A 16,882-nucleotide genomic window follows, 5' to 3' on the forward strand; every position below is an offset into this window, starting at 1 on the left:
CTTGGTTTACGGTGAAGGTTATGTGAGAAGTATTATTGGCGAGAGCAAACATCAGTTATCAAAATATGGCAAGTATTTACCGATGTCCGATATTGAAAAATGTGCCGATATTACCTATCTCCGATATCGAATATCGGGCCATCACTAGTGTGAATAATGGAGCCTGGCATTCCAGACAGTAGTGGCAAAAGTGAAGGTGTGACTTCAACACCTATTTGGATTACCAGATAAATAATATGCTGTTTCTCCCAATCTGGAAAATCAAACGTCTCTCCCCAACTGAATCCCGTCCCGAAATAAAAATTCCATTCCTGCCCACCTCTAGTTGATCTACAGCGAAACCCCTTATTTACGTTACCGTTATTTACGTTTTCCCGTTATTTGCACTATATTCTTCAGCACATTTCGTTCCCATTTAGTCAAATACAATACTTTCACGCTAATTACGTCTCAAAAATCGAATACATCCCGCTATTTACGTCACGTAACAACCATAAACAACCAGAAAATACCGTGGGTACATTTAAGAGTAGATAAGATTAGCTAGTAGGCCTAAAAACATAGTGAAAAACGTAACGTTTATAGTCGGCAACGAACATTTTAAATAGCAAAATATACATATTTTATAACATGAACAGTTACTTTTATTTCTAAACATGTAATAATTTAAGCCTAGGCATGTAAAAGTCCGAGTAATTATAGCAGGAGACAATCTAAAATGCACAAGGGAAAAACGTAAACTCACGAATGTATAAAAGTGGCTGATTGTTAAGATCTGATACAGTCAAACCTCTATCTACCGAACTCGCATGTATCGATTGTCCGTGTTTATCGAATACTTTCTACGGTCCCGGCAAAATTGCCATACAACTAAGTAGTGGTGCACCGATGCGGATACCGATGAATCGTAATCGGCGATTATGAGTTTTCCGATTAATCGTAATCGGCGATTATCTTAACGATTACTGTACCGATTATCTACGTCCCGGCGTAATTAAGTAGGTTTTTACCGTGTAATATTTTGTTACACATTTTAGGACGAAATACCGTAATATTTGTATATATATTACAAAATTCATCTAACTCCGTCATATCATGATTACAAATTTTTCGTTAAGTTTAATAAATCTAATTGCCTCGAACAATAAAAAATACGTTTTTCCTACACATTTATTTACGTTTCGTCTTTTGTTCTGTCTTTTGTTTAGTGGCCTTGTACATTACCTATAGCCAGAGACGTAAAAAATATGGCACGCAATCAAAATACCACAAGCAGTTGCAGTGGATTCTATGACAATCAATCTTTTCGAGTCGTAATAGCGGTTCAAAATCGTGGTCCCGATACCTTCTAGAGTTTATACCTGCGTTTTACAAACTCGTTATGGGTATCTTTGGGAACATTAACCGTTGTGTTATTTGTATGTGACGTGAAAAGTGTAAAAGTATTTATAATTTTATATATTCAGTCAACATAAATAAAATCACATGTGCTAGAATTGGTTTTGAGTCATTTTTATATATTTTTATACTGCTGTTATAACTGTATTCTCAATTTTACCTAATCTTGTTATTAAATTCACATGGGAATAAAAAATTTTGTGTGCATTATTATTATTACACTTAAAAATTTGTTCATTATAATCGGTAACTGAATCGGTATCTGCCGATCATTGCTCTCATAATCGGTAATCGAATCGGTAATCGGTGAAGTCATATCGGTGCACCACTACAACTAAGGTTAAAAAAGTCTGTTTGTACCGATGTTCGAATTATCGTTTTGTCCGCATTGATCGTACAAAATATGTGGTCCCGTCACTAAAAATTATAATAGATGATCGTATAACCTTTAAGATTTTGCAGAAATAACCATTTCTTAGAAAGAAACCGTCATAAAAACAGGTACGATAGTATACAGAAGTAGTAAAAATCACAGTATATCTGCAGCCATTTTATAATAGCAACGAGTGAACTGTCAACAAACAGTAGATGGCTAACATTGGTGCCATATTTCCGTGAAATCGACTCGTCACGAAACGTTGCCATACTATCGACTTGTATTTATGTACGAAACTTTTTCATGTTGGCTAAAATGGTAACGTAAAAAACAAAACATTTTATACTGTACATATATAAAATCATTTCAAGAATAAACATGTCCATTATTATGACTGAGCAGTGAGACGTCTCGTTTATAAGGTACAAAGAAACCAATATGGCGTCCGCTGTGGCGTTAAACATTTATTGATTCCTGTGCAGCATCGTGAACGCATTTCTGTAGGCCGGTATTTCGTTGTTCGGGCATGCTATCCTAATCTATGGCACATGTTACATCCTGTTTCTGATCGGTGTTTACTTTACATGTGCGTGAATGTTGACGTAATAAAAAGTGCAAAAGTGATGTTAACGTTTTAGAGCGATTAAAATGTCTCGGCATAGTAAATAATTAAGAACACTTGATGAACAAATTAGGATTATTGAAGAAATTGAAATTCAATTGTAGGTATATTGTGCATAGGTGGTTTTTTTTAAGTGTAAAATGAATTAAGTAAAATGCTTCCATTTTTATATTTTTCAATTGATTAAACTTTAATGACAAGTAACTGATATATTTCTGACACTAATTTTGAGGTTGAATTTTTTTTTTTTTAAATCTAAAGAGTGAAGTCCACATCTATTGAATGCCCGCATCTACTGAATTTTTTTGTTGGTCCTCTGAAAAACGATAGATAGAGGTTTGACTGTACTGTATTTATGTCACAACTTAGCTGAAATACTGGTACGAGACAAACTTCACAAGATAAAATGAGCGGAGTCTTGGTAACTGTTTTATACATATTTTATAATTTAGGAAGTATTGTACAGTTGACGCATATTTTTTGAACTAACAATTTATTTCTGGGGATCGTAAATAATTAATTATTGATATCAAGACATCAAGATGAACGTAAACTTGAACATGTCACGACAGCGAGAAAACTGGTGCGTATACCAATAAACTGGTATTAGAACTGGACAAAACTGGTACACGGGAGGTGGAGCTTATATTTTTTTCCGCCAAACTCTCATATACTGGCTGGCTGCTGATGGAAGGTCATGAGTCTGGGCGGAGCGTTGAGTGAGTTATCCTGCGCATGCGCAGCTCAGACAACAGAGAGAGCCAGCCGGCGACTACGCCGCGCCGTAACAGCAGCTGATCGAGTACAATGACCTTTCTCCGCGCACTGCGCGCTATTGACGGTAAATTTCCATCAATTTGCGGCCCTTTTTTAAATCTTATTTTACTGTGGTGCAATGCATCTGTGTAATGTAGCCCGTATTTGTTCTGAACGCTGCAGAATGCGACTGTATTTTAATTAACTTTAACGTATTTCTTACTTTTCCCTTTATTTACACTTTCCCGCTTTTTACACTTTTTTACTTTGTCCCCATGAAAAGTGCAAATAAGGGGTTTTGCTGTATTTGGGACAGATAGGAAATTTTGATTAGGGAAACCTGACCCAAAAAAATATCATGAAAACAGGACAGGATCAGGAATTTAGGTTTGAAAGATTCAAAAATGTCTATGATTTCACAAAGTAAAAATTGTGTACTTCAATAAGGAAGAACCTAATGAAGCAATAGCACACGAATAGGAATAGGAACTTTACACTAAGCATAAAATACCACAAAATTTATTCTATTTTACAATAGCAATAAAATTTTCTGCAAATAAAGTTGATTGCGGAACAGACAAAAAAACGTTTTATATTTATACTGTATAACCTAAATTACAGTAAAACCCTGTAACAAAAGTCTAAACATACATTACAAACAAGCAAAACTTATTAACTTCTGAAAAGGGATTTCAAGCTGTCCACACAACTCTGAAGTAAGATTCTCCTGATAAATAATTCTTTCACATTCATTGTTGGCAACCTATCATTGACTGGAGAAATTGGAACACTACTACTACTACTACTGACCTGGGGGCCGCCGATGACGAAGGTGCCGCAGGGGTTGATGTGGTAGACGGTGCGGGCGTCCAGGTAGCGGGCAGGAATCACCTCGCGCACCACCTGCTCCATCACCTCGCGCCGCAGCTCCGCCAGGCTCACCTTGTCACTGTGCTGCACCGACACCACCACCGAGTGCACGCGCACCGGCACGCACGCCCCACCACTCGTGTAGTACTCGCACGTCACCTGCCACACACACATTTCCAATCATTTCATTTAAAAACAAGCCAGTATTCCAAGTAACAAAAATAAGAGTTCAGGTGTAGAATATGCTAGTGCTCTTCACCGCTCCCAAACTAGGTGTCACGGCCAGTCCCTTAATTTTAGAGACTGGCCTACAACATCTGTGCACGCGCAAAGCTCACATGTTCAGTGATTTTGTCCAGATGGCGGACCTGAATCTGGCACCATTAACTCACACGCACTGACTTCGTCAACATCGGGGGACATACCTAGCATATTAGTGTACCCAATGACACCATGATAGTGTCACTATTAACCAATACATTTAGTATATTTTAATGGTTATAAACTTAAAAAGAAATACTTGCAACTTAAAATTACTTGAAAAAATGAGCAAATATCAAAACTTTTTTTTTTTAATTTCTTTATCACATGTCTGTATCAGAAAGCTAAGTGGTAAAGTGCAAGATACACAGGAGCAACCTTACGGATAATTGAAAATTCAAAACCAGGGATTTTGTGACTTTTTATAATCTCGATGGAACATGTGCTATGCAGCGTTGCCATGCTGTGTTGTCAAGTACAACACTTGTTTTACTAAAAATTAGGGATGGGGCGAATCCTGATTTCCTCGAATCCGAATCCTAATTCAAATCCTAGACTGGAATTGCCGAATCTCGAACCCAAACCCGAATATTTTAACAGATGATGTTCACATATCTAATGTAAGTGAGATGTATTCTGCTTGCACTAAAAGTCCCTTGACTTTATCACATGTAGTTTGGTACATTTCTGGTATAGCCTAAGTGTATATAAAGACAAAAAATTTTTCTTGAGAAATTTCAGTTTTAGTACAGATTAGCGGTTAGGATTTTTTCTATAAATAACTAGAGGTCTGCGAGCCTAAGAATTTTACTTCCAGCCGAGCTCGAGCGTATGTGGTACAGTTACACTTTTGGGAAATTATTTTTATCTTAAACTTAGTATAATGTTTGAATAGAGTATTAAAATGGAGTGGGCTTATTAATTTTGGGTAACTATTTACAGTGTGTGTTTACATTTTGCACTGCTAGAAAAAAATAACATTTTTTTCCATTGAATCTTACCTGTTTCCATTGGTTCATTAGTAACTGATATCATCCAACTAACATAACCAAGTATATGTTTGTGTAAATGTAACATATCTTTGGGAAAATTTCATCCTTGTCAATTTTTCTGGAGTCCTTACTGAGCTTCAACAAACTTAGCACCAAAAATCATGTTGTTTGAAAAGTACATTCACATTGTTTCAACATTTCCACTTTTCAGCACAATAATTCTGAGAGAGATTGTCACAGAGTATTAAATTATGTTCTTTAATCTATCATGCAGAACAATAATTTGTTCTGCACGTTCAGGAGTTAAATTAGCTCTACCATTGGAGATAGTTTTTCCAGCAGAAGAGAAGCGTCTCTCGCTGGCAACCTGCTTGGCTGGAATGCTTTAGTAAAATTGCTTAACCTCAAAATTAGTGTCATAAATATCTGTAACTGGTCATTAAAGTTTAATCAATTGAAAGTAATAAAAATAAAAGCATTTAACTTCATTCAATTTACACTTGCAAAAAAAACACACACACAAAAACCTACATGGAAATTAAAGTCTTTTTCAATATCCTGAAGTCTGAAATATGTTTACTCATGTCATTAAATGTAGAGCTGTATTGAAGAAACCGATTTTGCCAATATTTAGTTGAATCGGCATTTCTGCCGACTTCCGATACAGTACGCTTGTTAATTTTCGGCCGATATTACTGAAAAACGAAAGAGACTGCCATAACCTAAAAATCCACGAGTACCATTTTCACTTTTCGTAGTAGTACTGCATTCTTTCACATCGCATTATTTCTTAGCAACATGTGCCATCCTTACATATCAAAGTTTAACATCCTCTTTTTTTTCAATAATGTTCTTTAATTTAATATGTCATAAATAAATAATACATTACAATCACGGTAAATATACATCTCGGTTGTTACGGTAACTATAGTGCAAATATGGTAGCTATCATGCTTCTGTAGTAATTATGGTATTATACAAAGAATCTTTAGTTCTTTTTATGGTAATTATCTTGAAATAACTATTGGGTTTGTACTGTAGTTATGGTACATCATCCATATTTCTTCGTATGTTGTTGTTCATTTGTCTTTTCTTCATATTTACGTGCGCCATTATTTGAGACAGGAAGTTTCAGAAAAAATTTTAATGGACTTTGTATCACACATTTAATGGCGTAAATGATGAGACCTCGGGCAATTTAAACGCTTTATACGGAAAAACTTACCATGCGGGACCTCGTAAGCGAGTTTTACTGTATTTTTTTTTCCGTAAATAGTAAAAAACCGAATCCTTTGACGAATCCTATATCAGACCCGCCGAATCTTCGAATCCCTAGGATTCGGCGGATTCGGCGGATATTGGATTCGGTCGCCCCATCCCTACTAAAAATTGTTCATGGGTTATACGCAACGACCTAGAAATACATAGACTGCTGGTACATATGCTTTCAGCGCCATTTGCTGCTGTCGACGGCAATCTCTGGAACTACTCTTCGAGTGAGTGAGACAGAAACATGTTTTGACAGAAGAGGGGGCAAGATCGTATCCATTGTTTATTGTTCCTAATGGACAAATGAAACTACTGGATCGTTTTTCAAGTCTAATTATTCGTAACAAGTAAGGTCACCATACAAAATGTGTAATATAAAAGCAGCACAATATAAATAATACAGTGAGATTCAATCAACCACTGTGCCTAGTTGGAATTTCCGTAAATAAATGTTTGTTATGGTCTTGTATTGACAATTTTATCCCCGCGATTTCGCTTATCTTGGCTCACGTAAAGTATTTGTAAATGTACCGTTTTAAAATGATTTACGTAACAATTGAATTAAGCAACTTTTTTAAGTTAAATAGGCCTAAGTTATATAATAGTTCAGTTGCCGAAACACTGCGTTTATAGTTGAAAGGTCTTTTACATGACAAGGTCCGGTATAGTCTACTAGGATGCAATTAAAGAAAATTGAATTGAAAAAACACAGCTTTGCTTGTTTCCCATAAAACTGAAAGTGATCGTAGGTGTGTGTGGTGAACTATAGTATGCTCACAGAATTATCCTGCCCCAACATTTGTCTAGATAAGCACGTGGATTAAGGTCCCTTAGCTACTTGCAGCATGCATAGCTTCTTTCTGTTCCAGTATCGTATGTAGCAAATAATAAACGCTACATATCTAAAATACATTATGTACACCTCGGCTAGAACATACAATTTAGCAGAACCCTGTGGCAGGCAAGGTAATATTCATGGATGGTATAAAAGTGTGAGCTTAGAGTAAAGCCATCAATATTTATTTACGCAAGTTCCCAGCTTTTCATACGATTTTCAGAGATAGTTGAAATAATAACAAAAAAAATTCTGTATATATGTACACACACACACACATGGCATATCACTCACAAAAATACTCAGGAGTCCTGCAGGTCGTTGGACCTCTTCTGCTCCTGATATAGATTAAAGACAGAACTACTGCAGTTAGATGCAAAGTTACATGGATATATCGTTGGCAGATTCTGATATAATAAGGCGTGAAGTCAAATAACCTGATGGTATGTTTAAAACAATTTATCTCCAAAACTGAAATAAAACCAAGTGCATTTTTCTCAATACGAATGTATGTACATCAAAACACTACACCGTTGTCATAGCAGCGGTAAAAACTAGGTCAGCCTCCGACAATATGGTGAAATAATTTGCAGTGACACATATATGCACATCAAAGAAGTAACTCTTGAACTAGAAATGACAATGACTTGGTCAGTTTCAAGTGACAATATAGTGGATAAATCAACAGTAACAAATGTACATACATCAAAACACTATACCTTTGTATAGCAGATGTAAAAACTTGGTCTGATGCAAGTGTCACTAGGCTACAGTAAATAAACCAATAGTAAAAAGTGTATTTTTTTATGAAAACGCCTTATCATTCCTTTGGTATTGGCTACAATTGGCAGTGACAAATACATATTTAACTCACTAACAAAATTGGCTCTAGCAAAGTTATATAAATCAACACACAAAACTATATAAATAACCTAAGGAAATAATTACAAAATTGAAACCTCCCTTTTTCTGTACCCCATAAAATGATTAAATAAGGTTACAAAATTTACAGAATACTATGATGTCATAACAATCAAAACTTGACATCTCAATCATAAAAGTTGTTTTAGCTACATAACTGCACTGACTAAACAATGTTGCTAAAGTAAAACTCTGTTGTAGGCAACACACGAATTCGGCATATCTACGCTTTGTAGCCTCTTGATCTTGGCTGTTACAACAAAACTGCTAACAAATATCTTCAAGATAAAGCTTGGAGGAGATAAACATATCGCTCGGACCACAATAAACCACAAATTCACGTTTGTTTCATAAAATTACAGTCACTTCGCCATGCTTTCTTTGCTTTGGGATGGAGGTTACCGCTTTGTTTTGCCCCCTCAACTGTCAAAGTCCATCATAACCAACATCATAACATTGAGTTTCAATTGGAATCAAATATGGCGTCCTATTAGCAGTCTATGTATTTCTAGGTCGTTGGTTATACGCTATCACTAGTAAACATACTAAGCTACCCAGATAATATTTTAGTATTGTTAAATAAATGTCTTATATTGTATGTGAATCAGCATAAAATATGGTAAAATTTTAATTTTATGGTGATAGTGAAATAACTCAAAATCAATTATTTATAGCTTAAAAATATCAGAAGTAGTATGTTGCATAGCAAAAGTGTTTTGAATATTTCAAGGCATTCAATTTACGGACCCAACACTGAATGTGAACCATTAATGTATGTGCAATAATATTTTTGATGGAATCCACACACGTCGTCATGCAACGTGCCGAGTCCACAATCACACCTACAATTTTTTTATATGCAAAAGCAATTTTTGTTGTAATTTACCTAAGTATTGCCTGAGCACACTCTGTTACCGTTGCCTTTTCCAGATGCTTCACACCACCCACAAACACATGCTTCTGGCTATTTCCCGAATAAGAATGAGAACAACAAAAATACAATGCCCATCATCAGAGTATGTATCATCACTTTTTGTCCTTGTAATAACAATTCACTTTTGACTTTTCTTCCTCAGCAATTTTGGGAACACAGTTCTTTTCATGCCAGAAAAGTTTTCAGAGCTTAACATATTTGTCTATTCACCATCTTACACAAGGTCATCTGCTTTCTCCAATGGTACGTAAGATTTAACATTTGAAGACATCAAGTATGGCTTCTTCCTTCATTTGTTGCGATGTAGAAGGAATTGTCTTGGAGTTTACTATAGAAATTTGTATTGAGGTAACTTTGGCATACCATAATTTTTTATTTTTGTCTAAGACGTAGAATCCCCTTCCTTGTACTCCAGTTTGCATTCAAAAACGTAGTTTTGGCAATTCCATTAGCAAAGCGAGTACTCACTTTTAATTTAATCTTTAAGAAAGAACAAGCTCTTCAACATGTCCATTCACAGAATCACAGAGATTAATGTAAAAATCAATTTTGCAGTGGCAAGAAAGAGTAAGGCAAAATGTTTTATTTTCAAGGTTGTGGTATTTTAAGGTATGGAAATTGTATAAAATTATGAAAAAACATTAAATGTAACAGGAGCACAAGTAAACAACCAAGCCGAAAACTATAGAGCTTGGATGCACAAGAATAGGAACAATTTTGCGCACGCACATGAGCAAGTATTCAAGTTATTTTTCATTTACACCATACTTAGCACATTGCATGGACTATTTTCTTCCATCAACATGGCACTAGCAATGTATATGCATCAAAACATGCCATACATTGGTGGCACAAGAGTTAATTTCTTTTGTGTGAGAGACATTAATACAGTGATTCGATTAGGTTATTTTTCTGTGAGGAAATTCACATTTTAACCATTTTTACTAATATTCACATTGCGATTAAACAGAGTTAGGTTGTCGCAAAATCAGTCATTAAAACCACCACTCGCAAAATATCATGTCCCTAGTTATAGCAATTTATAGTTTACTTCTCACGAATGACAGTTTTTTTTTATCACTATCACTTTCATCCTTAAATCACTTTTAACTCAAAAATAATCAATGTACGTATATATCATCTTCCAACAGACCTTTAACGCGAGGGTTACATCTCTGCTCATTATAATACATAACTTGCAACTGGTCTAGTCTGTTGATACGGCTATGATAGTTTTTATATTTTTAATTTCTTGTGAAAGATATTTACATTTTTTTCAAGCAATTTTTTACGAGCCTAAATTAAATTCTGAGCCAGCAAAAAAAAAAAAAAAAAAAACACCCACCTAATGCTTCAGAATAAAGGTTATTTGTTACTGTAACCACCTAGTGAGACATGAAGCACCCATGCTACCTAGGGGCTAGGTGACTTGTTTATGGTGGATGTATGTAAAATGGTGTACAAAAGTCATTATGAACACAACATTCATCGTCACTACATACTGTATCTTTGGCATGACTTTAAATTGTGCAGTGGTTAACCTAAAACCGGAAACGAACCGAGAACTGTAATTAACGTAGAATAAACACTTCACTCGTGACTACTCGTTGCCTTAATTTTAATTTTCAACCTCATAACAAGGCAGTTTACTTTTTGCAGCATCTTAAACATGGACAGTTGTCACTTCCAACATAAAACATTCTGTTGAACAAAATACCAAATTCACTAGCATTGCATTACAATTCAAAAATGTTAAAAACCATTTTAAAATGTAAGTTAGTTAGTGAACAGAGAGTAGCTGGTGATGTCTTCAGACAATCTTCTGCATCACAACCATCAGAAGTAGCAAATACTAACACATCACGAAACATCACCATCACTACTGTTTCTGCAATGCACTCTTAGTACCAATAAACAGTGAAATTTAAAGAATGAAATAAAGGATGCAGAGGAATGGAGAAACAATGGGATGAAAAGAAATATGGACAGGCATGTGCAAAGCTCGACAGTATCAAATAAGTCAAATGCCTTGAAATATTATAAACAATTTGGCTATGCAACATACAACCTCCAATATTTTTAAGCTATAAATATTTTTGTTTTGAGTTATTTCACTATCACCATAAAATTTCAATTTTGCCATCAAATTATTTATGCTTTTTGACACAAAATATGACAAGGCATTTATTTAACAATACTAAAATATTATTTGGGTAGCTTAGTATGTTTACTAGTGATTCTTCGAAAAACATGTGTTGTACTTGACAACACTGTATGGCAACGCTGCATAGCACACGTTCCATCCAGATTCAAGGTTGGTTAACCTGCTAGTGGATGGTGGACATCTTGTGCGTGGTTTGTTGAGTATGTTTGTGAAAAAGACACAATAATTATTGACTGACTGTGGTTCTAATCATCTATTGTTAAACCAGGTTGTTAATGGTTCTTCGCTGCAGTATACAAAACAACTGCTGTTGGTAGCCAATTTGTATTTATAGCACCTTCTATGGCATCATGGTAGATATGTTATGATCCAGTTAATTCGTAAGTAAAATGATTAATGCCCGAAATCTGTACATGGGTATTGGCAAAAAAAATAGTTACTGGTAATACTGATACATTTAGTAGTACTCATGTGGTACGAATAAAGAGTGCTTAAAAAAATATCTTAAAGACATCAACACAGGTACTGAGAATGCTATTATGGTTACTCTAAACCATAAAGGCAGATATATTACAACTTTTAATAATTACACTGGTCCAGAATATAGCTATGCAGTTATGGTATGGTTTTACATCACAAACCTCATTTTTTGATCCGAGTTCCAGTTTTTATTAAGCAGCAAATAAATAAACTTTACGCTACACTAAATTTTTAACGAGGTTTACTGGGTCATTATTTGGTTATTTGAAAAATTTAAACACACAGAGAAGAATAGTAGACTCTCTGCATTTGCCAATATTACAACACATGGGCACACCCAACAGGAAGTGGGGGGGGGGGGGGAAGGGGGGGGGGGGGGAACAGTCGGGGTTCCATGCCCCGCAAGAAAAGTAACAAAAAACACAACAGTAGATGCACATTACAATGATTAAACAACATTTGCTCTGTTTGCAAATTGTGAGTTATTCTGAGCAGACAGAATCATTTGTTCTCTGTTGCTGGAGTGAAAGGACCCACTTGAAAATGGTTCGCAATTACCCCTCACAAATCGTTTGGCTATTTCTGACGATGACCGTTATATTTGTCCAAACAAGAATATTTTTTTGCTTCATCTAATTATGAGAACATTTTATCCAAACAAGGGTCTCAAGTATAAACAAACATTCGGCTCATGATGGGAATACTTCATGTCCTTTTTGATGTTGAAGTCACTAATTTTTTTTTGACGTGACATCTAATAAATTGATGAACGCCGGCTGCACGCATGAAAAAGTGTCCGGTTACGCACATTTTTCCGTTACGCTGTGTCCATTTACGCTCATTGTTCCGTTACGCTGTGTCCATTTACGCTCATTGTTCCGTTACGCTGTGTCCATTTACGCTCATTGTTCCGTTACGCTGTGTCCATTTACGCTCATTGTTCCGTTACGCTGTGTCCATTTACGCTCATTGTTCCGTTACGCTGTGTCCATTTACGCTCATTGTTCCGTTACGCTGTGTCCATTTACGCTCATTGTTCCGTTACGCTGTGTCCATTTACGCTCATTGTTCCGTTACGCTGTGTCCATTTACGCTCATTGTTCCGTTACGCTGTGTCCATTTACGCTCATTGTTCCGTTACGCTGTGTCCATTTACGCTCATTGTTCCGTTACGCTGTGTCCATTTACGCTCATTGTTCCGTTACGCTGTGTCCATTTACGCTCATTGTTCCGTTACGCTGTGTCCATTTACGCTCATTGTTCCGTTACGCTGTGTCCATTTACGCTCATTGTTCCGTTACGCTGTGTCCATTTACGCTCATTGTTCCGTTACGCTGTGTCCATTTACGCTCATTGTTCCGTTACGCTGTGTCCATTTACGCTCATTGTTCCGTTACGCTGTGTCCATTTACGCTCATTGTTCCGTTACGCTGTGTCCATTTACGCTCATTGTTCCGTTACGCTGTGTCCATTTACGCTCATTGTTCCGTTACGCTGTGTCCATTTATGCTCATTGTTCCGTTATGCTGTCGGCGAGTGCAGTAATACAGTAAAACCTCCATTAACGAATATTCTATTTAACGAAAAACCCCATGCAACAAAATAAAATTTTGGTCCCGCTGAACCTCCATAAGATCAATGCTGTTTTAACCTCTAAATACCGAATTTTATTTGTTCCGAAATAGTGAAAATCCCTTTACAACGAACTGCCGCTTTTGAAAAACACGCAAAAATAAAAATCTCCTTCAAGACATCCACTACTTAAAAATACGTGCGTATAACCTTAAAATAATATGCACCATCGCGGAAGACAATAAATAAAGCATCATGGATAACACACGTGTATAAATGCCACACTTTGTTCAAAATGACTGGTACATTTAGCGCTAGTGGCGGAAACCTCCCGTACCATCGCTCTGGCAAGACGAACAACTAGTATATTTTGCGTTTCTATGGTTAAAGATGTGCATACGCAAATATTTTTAACTATGGTGTAGTACAATTTCCGTGTTTTCAGTTTTCACAGTTGTTTATTTATTTCCACGCTTAGTTACGGAAATCAACACGGTACTACTGTAAAATAAATTCTAATCCTAAAAAAGCGGCAACAGATTGACATTAAAATAAAATTATAAATTTTAAATAAAGTTGATGAAGGACAAAAAAGTGATATAGCTAAATGTTTCGACATCACGGCGTCTACACTTTCTACCATATTAACCAACCGGGAACAGATCGAAAACAACGCTTCTCTGGTAGGAACAAATTGAAAACATTTGAATGTATGTAAAAATCATGATTTGGACAAGATATTTTTTGACTGGCTAATGGAGGCTAGGGCATCTAACAACGTCTCTGGGCCGATTTTACAAGAAAAGGCATGCCAGGAAGCACTGGGGATGGGAATTGATAATTTCCAAGCATCAAATGGTTGGCCATTAAACAAGTGTATGCAGACCTGCCAACATTCAAATTAAAAAAATCATGAGGTCCTCGATAAAAATTTTCAGGCCCATAAATACAGGTTAGATATAAAAAATAACAAATGAGAATCTTTAAATTTAAGTGCATACCTGTACATATGTTACATGGTCTCTGCTTCAAAATTTATTTCAACAAATTATAGGTTGCAGATTTAATTTAGTTGAACATAATTTAGCGCTGTCGTGTAGTGATCATGCAGGGCCGCAACTAAAAAAGATGTAAAATAACATTCTGTTCGTGTAACACTATTATCACTGTTCACAGAAAAATTAATTTTTTTATTGGAAGCAATACACTTGACCTGTTAGTTGTGTTTTTTTTGTAGCGACATGTTTCACGTCTCCTCTTCCACTATGCGAGATAGAAAAATCAGCACGGCACACGTTACAAAATGCAAAATTGCTTCCTTTACGTGACTCGAGTATTGATGGCAACTCGTTACTGTAAGCTTTCGTAAAACTTGTTTTGTAACTTTTACAAACAAAATCTTGGGGCCCCAAAAAATCGTGAGGAAACACTATTTTGGCGTGAGGGCGTGAGATGGACCTTAAAATCATGAGCCTCACTCCAAAATCGTGAGAGTTGGCAGGTCTGTGTATGCCATGTACTTTTTCATGTTTAATTCCTCATATCGTAATAAACAGTCAGAAAGACCGTTCTAGCCATTTAGCTTTATGATGACTAGAAAAATATTGTGCAAGATCTCCATTAAACAAACCCCATTACAACAAACACAACAAATTTTGGCCCCTTGAGATTTTTAAATAGAGGTTTCACTGTAATAGGTAGAGCCACCTGTTTGCGGTGAAAATAAATGGCATATTTCATCAATTTTTTTTGTTGATTTCGGTGTATTTTTCGTCATTTTTAAAACTAATTTTGGTAAAATTTTCGTCGCTTCTAGAAATTTTTTCTTTTTAATGCTTTTTTTTCTTTTTAAAAACTCATGTAATTTGTGATCTTTAAAATTTTTAGTTTTATTGAAGTCATGCAGAAAAAACAAGAATTTAATAATTACTTAAATCAAAAGCACCTGGGAAAAGCATACCTGCCAACTTTTTAGTTTGGTCATCAAGAAAACTTTTAAATTGGGAAAATGTATCGTAAATCAAATGCGGCAATTTTTTTACATGCTTTATGTGCAATTATTTTCTATTTTTCTATTCCATTTGGTTTCTGCTAATTTGCTAATGACATGAAGGGCATAATGATGGCCTAGAATGAAAATCTAATACAGTCAATATTGTAAATGTACTGGGAAACTAAACCTATCCAGAATGTGCCTATTTACACAGCATGTATATGAAAAGCAAAATGATCAAGTAAAAAAAAAAACAATAGTATTCACTAAACAAGATTACATAAAGACATACCTTGCTATATCACATGTTTGTTACATATTTCAGTCATCTCCTGATTATCATCCTTGATGCAATTTTAAAACTTTAAATGTGCAGCAGTTGCCTTCTTTGCTTTACCTAACAAATCTGAGGTAAACCTTTGTTCATAACAAACACAATTTCTTGATTTCAACACAGAAATAGACTGCAAAGTTTCAGATGACATGGAGGACCTAAATTGGGTTCTGTTTTTTTTTTTACCATACTGAAAATGCGCTCACATTCTGAATTACTGTGGGGGATTGACAGAATTGATAGCATTATCTTTGACAGTCTGTTATACTTCAGGAAGCCATCTACTCCACGAATTCTTGATAATTCAGCCCACTTGACATCAACAGTGCCTTCTTTTTCTAGAAGAGATGAAATGTCATCAACTTGAAGTGCCACAAATTGTTGCTGGACTTCATCCATGGCTGAATCTATTGTTTCATTGTCCTTCAAAGGAAGGATAAATGGAAAATTTTCCACAAAAAACTTAACAGAGGAGAACTTTGCAATTTCAAACTCATTTAGTCGAGCCACTTCTGCATGTTTCAGAACTTCACTCTTGAGGGGAAACTTGTTCACTATATAGTCGCATGCAGTAACAAAATATTTCCGCACTGATGCAAAAAACAATACTTTTTCTTTTTTTTCTAGTTGAGACACTAAAGCTGAAGTTTCACTCCCAACAACTACTTCATCATCTTCTCTTTGATTTTCAATCAAATGGTACTTAAGCAGAAGAATATTACCACTTTTCACAACTTTTGGCTTTACAAATTTTGATAATAGATCTCTCAGTAATGTGGTGAGAATTTCTTGAAGAATTTGTATTTGTGGTGAAGCAGACTGAAGTAAAACATTTACTTTGTCAAACATAGGTATCGTGTTTAGAAGGAACGTACAAAATGTAAAATTCAGTTTAGAGGAAAGAAACAGAAATAATTTTTCCTCACGGCTCAAAGACAGATTCTGATTTTTCAAAACTGGAGCACTGCTATATCTATCATCCAATGCAATTCGTTTACTGCTACTTGCCTCAGTGTCTGCAACCACGTCGGATACTCTCTTCCCATGTTTTTCACTTCCCTTTGATGGAACAGGATCATCTGCAGGTTTCTGAATTTTAGGGATC

General features: G+C 35.6%; 1 protein-coding gene across 4 annotated transcripts in view; it reads right to left on the bottom strand.

Moving 5' to 3' along the window:
• LOC134533290 (S-adenosylmethionine synthase) overlaps positions 1–16,882 on the bottom strand; it is a 169,654-nt gene that overhangs the window by 56,764 nt on the left and 96,008 nt on the right. For all 4 annotated transcript variants that reach the window (XM_063370752.1, XM_063370753.1, XM_063370754.1 and 1 more), the window contains exon 7: positions 3,963–4,181. In XM_063370752.1, the coding sequence (XP_063226822.1) occupies positions 3,963–4,181 (219 nt within the window). The remainder of the gene's footprint in view (positions 1–3,962; positions 4,182–16,882) is intronic.

Source organism: Bacillus rossius, chromosome 6, assembly GCF_032445375.1.
Source record: "Bacillus rossius redtenbacheri isolate Brsri chromosome 6, Brsri_v3, whole genome shotgun sequence".
Taxonomy (NCBI): domain Eukaryota; kingdom Metazoa; phylum Arthropoda; class Insecta; order Phasmatodea; family Bacillidae; genus Bacillus; species Bacillus rossius.